The sequence below is a fragment of the Sarcophilus harrisii genome, chromosome 6 (assembly GCF_902635505.1).
Source record: "Sarcophilus harrisii chromosome 6, mSarHar1.11, whole genome shotgun sequence".
Classification (NCBI taxonomy): domain Eukaryota; kingdom Metazoa; phylum Chordata; class Mammalia; order Dasyuromorphia; family Dasyuridae; genus Sarcophilus; species Sarcophilus harrisii.
The window spans coordinates 152,514,344-152,528,760 of record NC_045431.1 but is presented as its reverse complement, the minus strand read 5'-3'; the positions used below and the strand labels follow the sequence as shown (position 1 = coordinate 152,528,760).

General features: G+C 33.8%; 1 protein-coding gene across 8 annotated transcripts in view; it reads left to right on the top strand.

Moving 5' to 3' along the window:
- Positions 1-14,417, top strand: part of WDFY3 (WD repeat and FYVE domain containing 3) — a 310,689-nt gene that overhangs the window by 155,565 nt on the left and 140,707 nt on the right. For all 8 annotated transcript variants that reach the window (XM_031942903.1, XM_031942898.1, XM_031942901.1 and 5 more), the window contains one exon: positions 1,532-1,709. In XM_031942903.1, the coding sequence (XP_031798763.1) occupies positions 1,532-1,709 (178 nt within the window). The remainder of the gene's footprint in view (positions 1-1,531; positions 1,710-14,417) is intronic.

The following is a 14,417-nucleotide window of genomic DNA, read 5'->3' as shown; positions in this document are numbered from 1 at the left end:
TTTACCTTTTAGGGAAATTCATATTTTGAATGTGTGGTATCTGTTTTTCTAAAAACTAGAAAGAGAAAAAACCTAGCAAGTATCACTTTATAAACACTTGCATTTGTGGCCTGATTAAGCATCATATCCTTTTTTAAAGGGAAAGTGGATTTGACCTTATTGATTCAGACTGACCAGGAAAAATTTGAGCAGAAAAGACCCTTCTAGCAACACTAAGGGCTGAAAAAAAAATGCAAATTTGTTGTAGCATCCTGTATATTCTGATGGTGTTACTTCTGATAGAATAAAGATAAATTCTCACTATTTAAAATTTAGGATGGAAAGTGATGAGGTGATGTTGAGCCTTTTCTAAGCTTGTTCTTTAATGAGTTTGGAAATAAAGCAATCCTTAAAGAGATTGCTAAAAAATCAGAGGGGAAAAAGCTGCATATATATGCATGTTCTTGGATGTTCTTGGGATAGCTGAAGCAAAGATGAACATACTTTTCAGAAAAAGAATACAATTTATTTATAATGATACTAATTGTCTTAATATTTATAAAAAGAGAGAATGATGCTTTCATTAAAACAGTTAAAACACCAATTCTGTTTATCTCATCTGGCAAATAATTAAATTCGAAGCATTTTTTAATCTGCAGTTGTCTTGTGAGGGAAGTATGATTTCAAACAGATAATTCATTGGATTCAGGGATTCATTGAAACAGGGAGCACTTCTAAAGCTTCAGATTCAAATAATCATTTCTTTTTCTAACTTATTGCTTTAAGAGAGTGCCTGTTTCTTAGTGCCAGAATTTCAAATCAGTAGAAAAAATATATAGATATCTCAAGTTTCAGAAGCATATTATTAAATTGGTATTGGTTTTGAAAGAGAAGCATATGGTAATAGAGAAAAATGCACACAAAACATCTAGTCATGCTGCGTTCTTATGAGTTTTCTATGTATATAACATTTGATAGCATCTTCTAAGTGGAAAATAGAATACATGCAAGGAGGGTGACCGTCTTGGGCAAGTTATAAGGACTCCGATGCATCTAAATTCACCTAAGATAAAGCCAATTTTAGTTCCCAGAATATCACCCTAATCCAGCAATTAGATTTACTAAAACTAGGTGGCTTTCTAGTACTTACTAGACTGATAGAGCATGAAAAGAGTAATTCTTATAGCAATTCTTCTTTCCATCAAACTTTTTATCAGAGTTTCCAAAAAGCATTTATTAGCATGAGTATTAAATCACTTTTTTTTTTCATCTCTTGCTCATCTTGACCCATAACCTAACTCCAATAAGAAAAGTAAATGGAAAAATGAGCATCTAAAAGATTCACTAATTGGGTTTATATCCCTGAATGATTGAGTTAATGGTAATATTTTAATACAATTTAGTCTTAAGAGACAGAATCACCTAGCTTTTGAAGTATAGGGTTTTTTGAGGGAGTGTGTGTTATATAACACTGTGTAAAAGAAAATAATAAAAAATAAATAAGTTTTTGTTGTAGGTAGATAAGAAATTCTTCTTCCTTCTTGTTCCATAGGCATGCATATCATTCTGTTTCAACATCTTCTGGGTACCCTTCCAAAAATGTTGCTGATGTGAAACAACAGCCAGCAGCCTCATCTCTCCAGACTTCTGATGCTGTTGTCATCCATCCTGGAGCCATGCTTGCCATGCTGGACCTCTTATCCTCTGTAGGCTCAACATCACAACCAGAAGTAAGGATGTGTATTCATATATTTAATGGATGAGGTGGAATGGATTTTGAGGTTTAGGGATGGTAGGGTAAAGTGGAAAATGGCCAAGAGAGTGATCAGTCAATCAACAAGCATTTATTAATAACCATCTTTCCTTGCTTATCTTCCTGAGATAAAGCTTATACTGTGTACCGTGTACCTAATAGTGCTGTGATAATTATGGAAATAAATTATGGAATAATAGTCCATAGATAATTATGGAAATAAACTGCTGACATTTTTTCATATACATGAGATGGATCCACATGCAACATTTATGTAGTCGATGGCTAGCTTTTTTATAGTTCCCAAGATAGAATATTTATGAAGATTCTTCTTTTTTATACTACACAGATTTTTGCTTGTTATGTAAAAAGATTTTCCAACATGAAATCTCTGACATGCTTTCATTAATCTATGTTCTGTTATGCTTATTTTATAAGGAAAATAATAATAATAATCTATTTTCACATATTTGTTTATTAATATTTTTCCTACGATTCCTTCCATAAGAAAATGACAAGGAAGCTTCTTAAATTTTTTTTGTTCTTTTGCATTGAAGAAAAGACCTTTTCTTAATTGTGCCGTAATTATCAGTTTTGTAGATAATATCAATATTGTAACCATATGACAAACATCCTCCCTGACAATTGTGTTTTTTAAAACCATTCTAAAACTATTTATAAACCATTTATAAAACCTACTTTTCTCAAAGTTAGCATAAATCTTTGTGTTCCTGACTGCGTATTACTTAGCGTACCACCAGTAATTGCAGAAGCTCCTTGTAAATGGAATCAAAATGAATATATTATATACATATTTAAACAAGTTCTCTTTTGTTAATATAAACCTTGAGATATTGCTCATAATTTAAGATAGAATGTCAATAGAGTTAGCATTGATCCAAAAGACTGGACCACCCTTTCTCTTTCAGGGTATCTAGCCTCTGAGCTGTACACTGACTTTATTCAATCCTACCTAGGAGAGCCTCTCCTCTAAAAATAAAAGATGGACTATTTTCTCAATCTCTATAAATTTTCCAATCTTGGAGCTCTAGAGGTAATCATTTAAAACTTAGATCCGGTTTAGTTCGAGGGACTTCCCAAAAAGGAATGGAAAGGCACTCAATTTACAGTGTTTATAAGGGAACAATAGTCATTCACAAGAAATGATTAAAACACAAAAGACGTCGTAAATACATATAAAGATTTAAAAAGTGACATAGTAGTTTACAATTTTTATTATCTTCTGACAGAGGATGGGTAATTCAAAATTAAAACTAGGAACATGTAGTGGGGGCCGTTAGATATGTATTTCAACTTCACTTTGGTTCTGTTGTTCGTACAGTTCCCTTAAGATCCATGTCTTTTGGCATTCCATGTTAGAATTTGGACTTATACTCTTTTTGTTGGTCATTTTCTCTGATATACATACTAAAGTACTTGTGAGGAACACTTCCTAGAATGTATCCTACACTGACTGAGGGACAACTCAGGAATAATCAACCTCTTAAACTCAACTTTGAAAATGTTCATCTCAGTATCTCTACCTAAGCTTAGGGGAAAACACACACAATAGCATTGAAGGCCTTAAGATCCTAATTTGGATTCACCTAGAGAGTATATGCTATGCCTGCCATGTGGGACTGGCCATCATAAGTGGACATCCTAGAGAGATGTCCCTCCTTCCTTCTCTCCCTCCCAGAGAGACAGTGCCAAGTTATATCTTCTGAGAGAGTGGACGGGGCTTGCCCCCCTTTTAAAGTCTATAGAATAGGTGACTCTTTCTGGCCTTAGGGGCCAGTAAGGGGATGGTCCTTCCCTGTAAAATCACATGTTTCACCAAGTCAGAGTTGTTCAGTGTGATGTTTGCTCCAAAAGTTGTGATTTAGTTAGAGCAGATAGAGGGGTACCTGTGATTCATTTTAATGTACCTGAATACTAAGTAATAGCTTGCATATGAACATTTTCTGTTTGAGCTGAATCTTGAAGGAAGCTAGAAATTGTAAAAGACAAAGGTGAAGATGGAGGGCATGGAGGTCATAGTGGGGGATAGCAAGTATAGTGAGATAGAGTGACATGTAGAAGGGCCAATTTGGCCAAACCATAATGAATACGAAAGGTCCAGTACTGTGTATTTAGTCTTGGAAGGTAGATTGTGAAGGATTTTAAAAGCCAAAGAGAAGGATATATATTTGCTAAGAGTTAATAGAGAACCAATGAAGTTTATTGAATAGGGGAGTGAGAGTGCTAATTCAGTCTTTTAGGAATCAAACTGGCAGCCATGATGGATGATTGAATGGCTGTCATTTGTTTTGTTACCACCCTTATTCTTCTGGTTGGCTGATTCTCATATTTATTTTTATCATTCTGAACTTTTTGAGTGATCCAGGGATTTGCTTGGATATTGTCATTCTAATGAATACAATCTTAACCTCTTTCTCATTAAGTCTTTAATTAACTCAAACTCCCAGCTCTATTTATCAAATACTATTTAGCTAATATATTGGAAAAAAAATTTTTAAAGACCTCCTTTCCCAGTTCTACGAGTGAAAAATGCTTATATGCCAATATTGAACAAATAAAAATCAATAATTCATTTTTGTAAGATTTTAAATTACACATTTTTCTCTGACCCTCTCTTCCCCAAGACAGCATGTCTTACATGTACAATAATTTTAAACATATTTCTAGATTAGTCATGTGGTGAAAGAAAAACTAGAATAAAAGGGGGAAATGGTTAAAATTTCTTAAGAATCTTCTACATATTTCTCCTCAAGGTGCAAGTTTAATTTTCAGTTTAAAAACTAGGTCAGTACTTTTTCTCCATTTTTTTCAGTCAACACTGGAAAGTCTTTCTCAGTATGCGTTTTTATTTGCCAGCTCATAGATTCTTCATCAAATTATCTTAATAAAATAATTCTAACCAGAAAACCTCTCCTTACATTCTCCTCCTTTGTCTTCTCTTCAGATTCTTTATAATCCTTAAAAATTAACAACAAAACACAAATTCTCTCTAACTCCATAGAGAGAAGCAAGACATTTTACATTTTCTTCAACTAGCAAAAAACTGCCATCCTTAACATTGCATTTTGAGATACACTGACAGTATCTGTAGTTTCTGTAGAAGAGTCCAGTAAAAGAAGTATGTGGGTGTGGGTATGTGTGGAGAGGGGTGGGGGGGTTTATATATGTGTATACACACATGTGTATATTTATAAACATAAACACAGAGACAGACACACAAACGTAGTACATATGTTATGTCCCTTATTTTAATGTAGGCTTACTGAGGTCAGGAATCATTTCATTTTTGTGTGTATATCTACCACCTGTCATGGCGCCTGATAGATAGTAGGTCTTTAATAAATGTTTATTGATTGATTGATTGACTCTGACTCTCAAAGGTCCTATGATAACAGATAAAAATCATTCTTTCTCAAGAAGAAGATCAGGCCAGTCATCCGAGTCACTAAATATTTGATAATTGGTGCTCCAAGCCTAACTGAACTTATTATGTACGTCATTTTCTTTCATTGATCCTAAGATAATGGGAGGTGGTGCATAGCCTGAACAAATTCTACACAAACCAGGCTTGTCTCATGGCCTTAATCCCATGTGAAGTTTTAGTAGCAAGAGCCTCCAAGACAGACTGTGGTCTCACTTAGGAGTCCTAAGGGTGAGAGACTCTCTGTTTATGGGCTGAGGTACTGTGGTTTTTCTCATATGGGAGCTCCATGGATTAGACGGGGCCTCCAGACATCACAGTAAATCCAGATTTCAAAACCCAGATCCTCACCACTTTGTGGTTAAGAATGAACAACAAGAGCAGAAATAATAACTGACATTTCAATAAGACTTGAATGTTTGTGGACTACAAAGTAGTTATTATACTTCAGGTGTAGAAAATAAGACAAAGATGTAAATACTTGCAAAGATGTACCCAAGGGAACCCTGTCAAAAGTAAGGTTTGAGCCCCAGCTTTTCTGACCCCAAGGCCTGCCCTTTGTACAATACCACCCTTCCTAGCTGTGGCACCTATAGGGCAGCATAAGAGCCCATGAGGTTCTGGGGTGAGTCAGCATTGAAAAATCTGTCTCCACTCTAGAGGAGGAGTAAGAAGGTGTTGGGCAGAAGCCTTTGTCTTAAGGCCGGCCTGCGTGCGTTGTAGTAAGCAGAGGCTTTGCTATTTGGGAGACTGGCTTGAACAGATGCAGCCTCCAAGCATGGTGTTGGGTCCGCAGCAGGGACTTCAACCCCGTACTTCAGTAGGGCCAAGGTGAACTAAAGCCAGCGGAGAGTAGTATTAGATATTCCCAGAATGAGTAAGGCAGCCAGGGCTGCAGCATAAGAGTTCAGTCTGAGGTCTCCACTGGATGAGGTCACCTCCTCAAGTGACCACACAATAGGGAGTATTTTATGTACTCCCCAGCTGTTATTTCTCCTGGACTTAAAAGCTGATAAATATTACAACGAAAAAGAGCCATTCAGTGAAAAGGTAATACACCATTACCCTCAGTAAGCTGGAAGAGGTCAGCCCCATAATGAAAGGCCCCTTGTAAAGGAGGAGCACTTGTATAGTTCATCTTTAACTCTGTTCTATGTCTAGTCATGAAATGAGCCAAGTCCATGTACAGCCCTACACCATGACAAGATCACATTTTCAATTAGGTATCACACCCCATCTTAAAGCCCGCTTTGCTTTATGTTTTAATCCTTTACTCTTGAGCTTCTTGAAGTCAGAGACTTTTTGCCTCTTTTTGTATCTCCAGTACTTAGCATTGTGCTTGGCACATAATGGGTACTTAATAAATGTTTATTGATTGATTAATAAATCAATCTGCCCATCTTCAGTTATAAGTCACCCATCACCCAGTTATTTGACTCTATCCAATATTTGAACTTATACCAAGTAATGTTTGTGAATTTCATTATTACTGGTATTTCAATATATTGCTTAGTCACCAATTCCAGAGCTCTACTACCATTCATTTAATGGTTATTTAATAAACTGAAAAATCTGTGTTTTTCTTTTATTTTTTTTCTGAACTTAACAAAGACCAAAGAAAATGGACATTTCTGTATATATAGTAGAAAAGAAAAAGAGCATTGTTGAAGTATATATGAAGCTATTCTATTTTACACACACACACACACACACACACATATGAAATTTTCTTTTCAATAAATTCACTCAAGCTTTCAAAGTTGTCCTGCTTGTCTCTGTGTTTTTCTGGCCTTCTGTTCTTTACTCTGCTTTTTTTTTTAAAGATATATCAATAGGGGCAGCCAGGTAGTGTAGTGGTCAGAGCACCAGTCCTGAAGTCAGGAGGATCTGAGTTAAAATTTGGCCTCAGACACTTAACACCTAACTGTGTGACCCTGGGCAAGTTACTTAACCGCAATTGCCTCAGCCCCCCCCCCCAAAAAAAAAAAAAAAAAAAAAGATATATCAATAATCCTAGTTTCATTTAATTTTCTATCTTACTACATTCTTCCTCCCTCATCTTCCCTCTCAGTTCCCACTAGAAAACAAAAACTAACAAGCCTTATAAGAAGTATGTATAATCAAACAAAATAAATTCTCAAAATGACCTGTTGAAAAAATATATTTTTTATTTTGCATTTAATACATTGCTTCTCTGTCAGAAAGTGAAATAGCTTGTTTTGTCATCAGTCCAATCAAATCATGACTTCCTTAGGATTCTCAATTATTTTTCTATATAATGTTGCTAGTTCTCCTCATTTTACTCACTTTATTTCTTGGTATCAATTCATGCATGTCTTAATTTTGTAGATTTTTTTCCCTGATGGTACAATAATATCCAGTCTTAGAATTTCTGATGTCAAGATGGTGGAGTGAGGAAGGAATCATCTGAAGTCTTCCCAAACTCCCCTTCATACAACAAGAAAACTGCTTCAAAATTGATCTGTTGACAAGGGCAGAAAATATCCTGCCCATAGGCCATATAAGGCACATGAAATCATTTGCTAAGGCAACTACAATTGATGATGAGCTGAAAGCTCCTAACCTCCCACTGTTTGTACTCTATAAGTTGATAATTTTGTGTTGCCTGCAAATGATGTTATATATATCCAAATGGCCCTTGGCAAAAAAAAAAAGGTTCCTTACCCCCTTACCAGCTACCCCTTACCCCAGGAAAGGTCTCACTGAGGAGGAGGGAAGCAAGATCCAAGAGCAACAGCAACAGCAGCCAGTCTTACAACAGAGAACCTGCAGCAAGATTCCAAGCCTAGAACAGTCCATCAGGGCGCTCCCACCTCCTTGCAGGCCAGCAGCTTTCTAGTCAAATCAGCAGTCTGTACAGCTCAGCAAGCCCCCACCCTAGTGACCCCAGCTCCAGTGCAAATCACCAAGGAATTCTTGACCCCATTGCTGACCAGTAGTTCAACCTGACTGAGGACTGACAAACACCTAGACTCCTCCCCTAGGGTCTACCAGCAGAGAGACCTTGTTTCCACCAGCAACAGAGTCTCACCCCTGTGCCAGACCAGCCACAAGATCCCTGCTGCAGGGTGAGCCAACAGAAAGACTAGGTACCATAGCAACCCAACAATAAGACCTGATCAGTCCAGCAGTCAAAACCTACACCTAGAAAAATGAGAAAAGAGACCTCACTCCCCTGATAAAAGCCAAAAGAAAAGCCTATCCTCCAGAGAAAGCAAGCAGCTAAGCCCTGAAGTACTCAGTGAAAGCCAGCAATAAGGCTCAGAGCCTCAGCACAAAAAACTTGGGATGCTGTAGGACCAGAACCTAACTCTCACATAAAAATAGTAAATCACAAAAAAAGGAAGAAAAAAATTTTTTTTAAATCTTGATTACAGAAAGTTACAACAGCAATAGAGAAGATCAAGGTATGAACTTGGAAGAGAAGAAGACAAATAAGACAATATTTGTAATAAGACAATAAGTCAAATTATTTTGTAATAAGACAATAAGTCAAAATGGGTGAAGCCCCAAAGAAAAATGTAATTTGATCTCAGCCCAAAAAAGAATTCCTGGCAAAGCTTAAAAGGACTTTTAAAAGCAGAATAGAGAAGTGGAAGAAAAATTGGCAAAAGAAATGAGAAAAATATTATAAGAATTGTGAAAAGAGAAACAGAAGTATGGGAAAAAGTAAAAAAATATTTACTGTGGAAAATAACTCCCTAAAAAATAGAATTGGCCAAATGGAAAAGGGGAAGTGTAAAAAGTCACTGAAGAAAATCATTCCTTAGGAATTAGAATAGAGCAAGTGGAAACTAATAACTTTGAGAAATCAAAATATGATCAAACAAAATATAAAATGCAAAAAAAGAAGAAAATATGAAATTTCTCGTTGGAAAAACAATTGACCTAGAAAATAGATCCAAGAGAGAGAATATTAGAATTATTGGATTACATGAAAGTTATGACTTAAAAGCCAAAAAGCTAGACAACATCTTTCAAGAAATTATCAAAGAAAACTGCCCAGATATTTTAGAACCAGGGCATATAATAGAAATTTTTAAAAATCCAATCACCTCCTGAAAGAGATCCCAAGATGAAAATTCTCAGGAACATCATAGCCAAATTCCAGAGCTCACAGATTAAAGAGAAAGTATTGCAAGCAGCCAAAAAGAAACAATTCACATTTCATAGAGCTACAGTTAGAATTACACAGAAATTGACAGCTTCCACATTAGTGAATCAAAAGACTTGTAATATGCTATACTGGAAGGCAGAGGAATTAAGATTATGACTCAATCACCTAACGAACAAAGTTGAATATCTTTCTGTGGGAGGAGGGGAATGAACATTTAATGAAATAAAGGACTTTCAGGTATTTCTAATTAAAAGACTGGAAAAAAAAATCTGACCTCCAAATATATGATTGAAAGGAAACATAAAAAAGGTGGGGGGAAAAAAAGAAACAAGAGAAAACATAAGAAATTCAATAAGATTAAACTATTTTTATTTCTATATGGCAAAATAATATTTGTAATTTTTAACTTTATTACTATAAGAGCAATTAGGAGAATATGTAGATAGAAGGTGTGAATTTAAGATGACTGATGAGATGATACCTAAAAAAACAGAACAAAGTGATGAAGAGGGTAGATTGACTGGGCTAAATTATCCCACATAAAAGAAGGAATTATAATGAAGGGCAAGATAGTTGCAAAGTTTAAACTTTACTGTCATCAAAACTGGCTCAAAGAAAAATAACATACACACTCAGTTGGATATAGAAATCTATCTTGCCCTGTGAGGAAGTCAAAAGGCACAGTGATAATAAAAAGGGGATGGGAGACTGATAAAAAGGAAGGTATATTGGAGAAAGTAGTGATCAGAAATAAAACACTTGTGAGGAGGGGGATAAGAGGAGTGGGGATATAAGCAAAAAATGATGTGGAGGAAATAGTTATCGTAACTATAAATGTAAAATGGGTTGATCTTGCACATAAAATCAAAGCACATAGCAGAATGAATTAAAAACCAGAATTCTACAATAAGTTCCATGATTTGGACATGCAGCTGAGACAATTAGAAAAAGAACAAATCAAAAATCCCCAATTAAAAAACAAATTGGAAATCCTGAAAATTAAAGGAAAGATTAATAAAATTGAATGTAAGAAAACTATTGAGCTAATAAATAAAACTAGAAGTTGATTTTATGGGGAAAAAAAGGAAAGAAGAAAAACAAATTACTAGTGTCAAAAAGAAAAGGGGTTATTTTATCATTAAGGAAGAAGAAAGTAAGACAATTGCTAGGGGCTATTTTGCCTAATTATATGCCAGTGAATTTAACTATGTAGATGAGATGGATGAAGTTCCCAGATTAACAAAAAGAAATGAAATAGTTAAATAACCCAATCTTGAAAAAAGAAATCAAATAAGCTATCAATGAATTTCCTTAAAAAAAAAAAAAAAATCCCCAGGACCAGATTAATTCACAAGTAAATTCTATCAAACCTTAAAAGAACAATCCCAATATTATATAAACTATTTGGAAAAATAGACAAAGAAGGGAAGCCTACCTGCTGATACAAAAACAACAAGAGCCAAAACAGAAGAAAACAGTAGACCAATTTTCTTGATGATAGTTGATTCAAAACTTTAAAATAAAATACTACTAAAGAGATGAAAACAGTATATCACAAGAATCATAAACTATTACTAGGTAGGAATGTAGGACTGGTTCTTTATTAGAAAAATTATCAGCATAATTGATCAAATCAATAACAAAACCAACAAATTATTTCATTATCTCAATAGATACAGAAAAAGTCTTTGATAAAATGCAATACCCATTCTTATTAAAAATACTAGATAGTTTAGGAATAAATAGAGTTTACCTTAAAATGAGGAATAATCTTGATCTAAAATGAGCAATAAGCATTTTATGTAATGGGGATAATCCAGAAGCCTTCCCAGTACAGTCAGTTGTGAAACAAAGATGTCCATTATCATCCCTATTATTTAATAGTGTACTAGAAATGTTAGCTATAGCAAGAAGAGAAGAAAAGCAATTAAAGGAATTAGAATAGACAATGAAATAAAACTAACACTCTTTGCAGACGATAGGGTATATTTGGAAAATCCTAAAAATCAACTAAAATCTAGTTAAATTATTAATTACTTTAGCAAAGTTGCAGGATATAAAATAAATCTACATAACTTATCGGTATTTTTATGTATTACCAACAAAATCTACCAAGAAGAGAGACTATAGTCAATACAAAATACTTGAGAATCTGCCTTCCAAAACAAACCCAGGAATGGGTGTGAATACAACTACAACACACTTTTTATACAAAATCAGATTAAACAATTAGAAATATATTAATATTAATTGTTCGCAGACTGAGTCAATATAATAAAAATATCCATTTTAACTAAATTAATCTATTAATTTAATGCCATACCAACCTGACTATCAAAATATAGCACTAGAAAAACATTTATCTGGAAGAGCAAAAGCTTAGGGATATCAAGGGAATCAAAAGGTCTCAGATTGTGTTATAAAGTGGTAATTATCAAAACAATCTGGTACTAGCAAAGAAATAGAGTGATGGATCCATGAATTAAGAGATTCAGTAAACAACATAATATTGTAATATGATAAACCCAAAGATTTGAACTTTTGGAACAAAAACTCATAATTTGATTAAAATTGCTGTAAAAACTGGAGAACAGTATGACAAAAACTATGTATATACCCAGATGAGATCAAATTGAGTACATAACTTTATTCATAAAGGGTGATAATTAAAAGAGCATGGAATAATTTATCTGTCAGATCTATAGGTAAGGGAAGAATTTAGGACCAAAAAATTATGTAGAGAGCATTATCAAATATAAAATAGATGATTTTGATTATATAAAATTAAAAAGGTTTTGAACAAACAAAACCAGTGCCAATAAAATTATAAAGAAAGCAGACAAAGTTGGGGGGCAGGCAATTGCTGTAGTGTCTCTGAATAAAGCCTCATTTATTAAATATAGAAAGGAGTCAAATTTATAAAAATAAAACTTATTCCTCAATTGGATAAAAGGTCAAAAGATAATAGGCAGTTTTCAGTCAAATCAGAGTTGTATATAGTTATATAAAAATGTTCTAAATCAAAATTGATTAGAGAAATGCATGCCACCTTATCCCTATCAGAGTGGCTAATATGACACAGAGAATGTTAGATATTGTGGAGGGGATATAGGAAAACTGGAACACTAAAGTACTTTTGGTAAAGTTGTGAAATAATCTAGTCATTTTGGAGAGGAATTTGAAACTATACCCAAAGGGTTATAAAGCAGAGCATATCCTTTGATCCAGCAATACAACTGCTAGATCTATATTCCAGTGACATTCAGAAAGGGAAAAAGATCCACAAATACAAAAATATTTATAGCAGCTTTTTTTATAGTGGCTAAGAATTGGAAATCAAAAGCATGCTTATTAATTGGGGAATGTTTAAGTAAGCTGTGGTATATTATTGGAATGGAATATTATTGTGATATGAGAAATGACAAGCAGGATAATTTCAGAAAAACTTGGAAAGACTTAGATGAACTGATGTACAGTAAAGTGAACAGAACCAGGAGAATGTTGTACACTGTAACAGTTATATTATTTGATGAAAAACTGAATGGCAGCTATTCTCAGCAGTACCATGCCCCAAGACAATTCTAAAGGACTAAAGATGAAACATACTATCTGTCTCCAGAGGAAGAGCTGATGCTGATTGAACACAGACTGAAGCATAATATTTTTTCACTTTCTTGAATCTTTTTATATAAAATGAGTAATGTGAAAATGTTTTACATAATTGCATGTGTATAATCTATATATGATTGCATATGATCTCAGGGATGGCATAGAGAACAAAGGGAGGAAGGGATAGAATTTGGACCTTAAAACTTTAACTATATATACATACATACATATATACATACATACATGTGTATGTGTTTGTATTTTATATATATATATATATATATGTAAAATATTGTGTATATATATTGTGTGTATATATATATATATATATACACAAACACACATATACATATATATGTATAAAACATCTTAAGTTTTCAACATTTGTTTTTATAAGATTTTGATTTCCATTTTTTCTTCCTTCCTCCTCCCCCGCTTCCCTAAGATAGCAAGCAATCTAATATAGATTTTGCATGCACAGTCATATCAAATATACTTCCACATTAATTATGTTGTAAAAGAAAAATCAAATAAAAGGGAAAAACCATGAGAAAGAGAACATAATATTCTTTGATCTGCATTCAGATTCTATAATTCTTTCTCTGGATATGGATAACATTTTCCATCATAAGAATCTAAAACTTTAAATAAAAAATGTTAAGAAAAAGAAAAAAATTAGAATGGAAATTACTCTTAGCAAATATGTAGTTCTTAAATATTATACTGCAGTGACAGATCTTCAGTGGTTGTTGACGTCTGGAAATGTTTTAAGTATCTTTCAAGTCTACAGTGAAATGGGGCAGTTTGAAGGGGGAGCAGTCTAGTCTCATTGAAACCCAGAGGAAAATTTGGTTGAAAATCAAGATAAATGCCAAGAAATTACCAACTATCATTGAAAGAGAAATCTAAAACCAGCAAAAAACTTTAGAGGGACCTTGAAATGGGTGTTTCTGTAGTTGATCCTTCTACACATGACAGGCTTCTTGAAGTTTGATAAAATAACACCAGGAAAACAATAACTAATTTTCTATGAAGAAAAAAAATCACATCATTGGCAAGACTGTACAAATTCTGAAATACTAATGATTGCAAAAAATATTACTAATGAAATTCACTTTTTCATTCAAGACTGTGCCAAAACTAGATTAAAAATAAATCCAGGGGAACCTATGTGAATTAGGCATTTTCTTCATACAGTGTTTTGTGGTATTCTTATTGTTATTTTCTTAAACTTCTTATTCCTCCGAATTCTTGACTCCACTAAATGATGAACTCTGATAAGTAGGTTGATATGTTGAGAAGCATAATTGTTCTTGAATTATAGAAATTCCTAAAGAAATGAACTGCTTTCTCATGACATTTAACCATTCAAAACATCATATCGTTATCTAAGATAATGATAAAAATGCTTTAATGGACTTGGAAATTGCCTGATTTCTCTTCCTTGAAAATCTGTCAAGGTTAGACTTGGAAAAAATGGACAGTTCTTCAAAGAT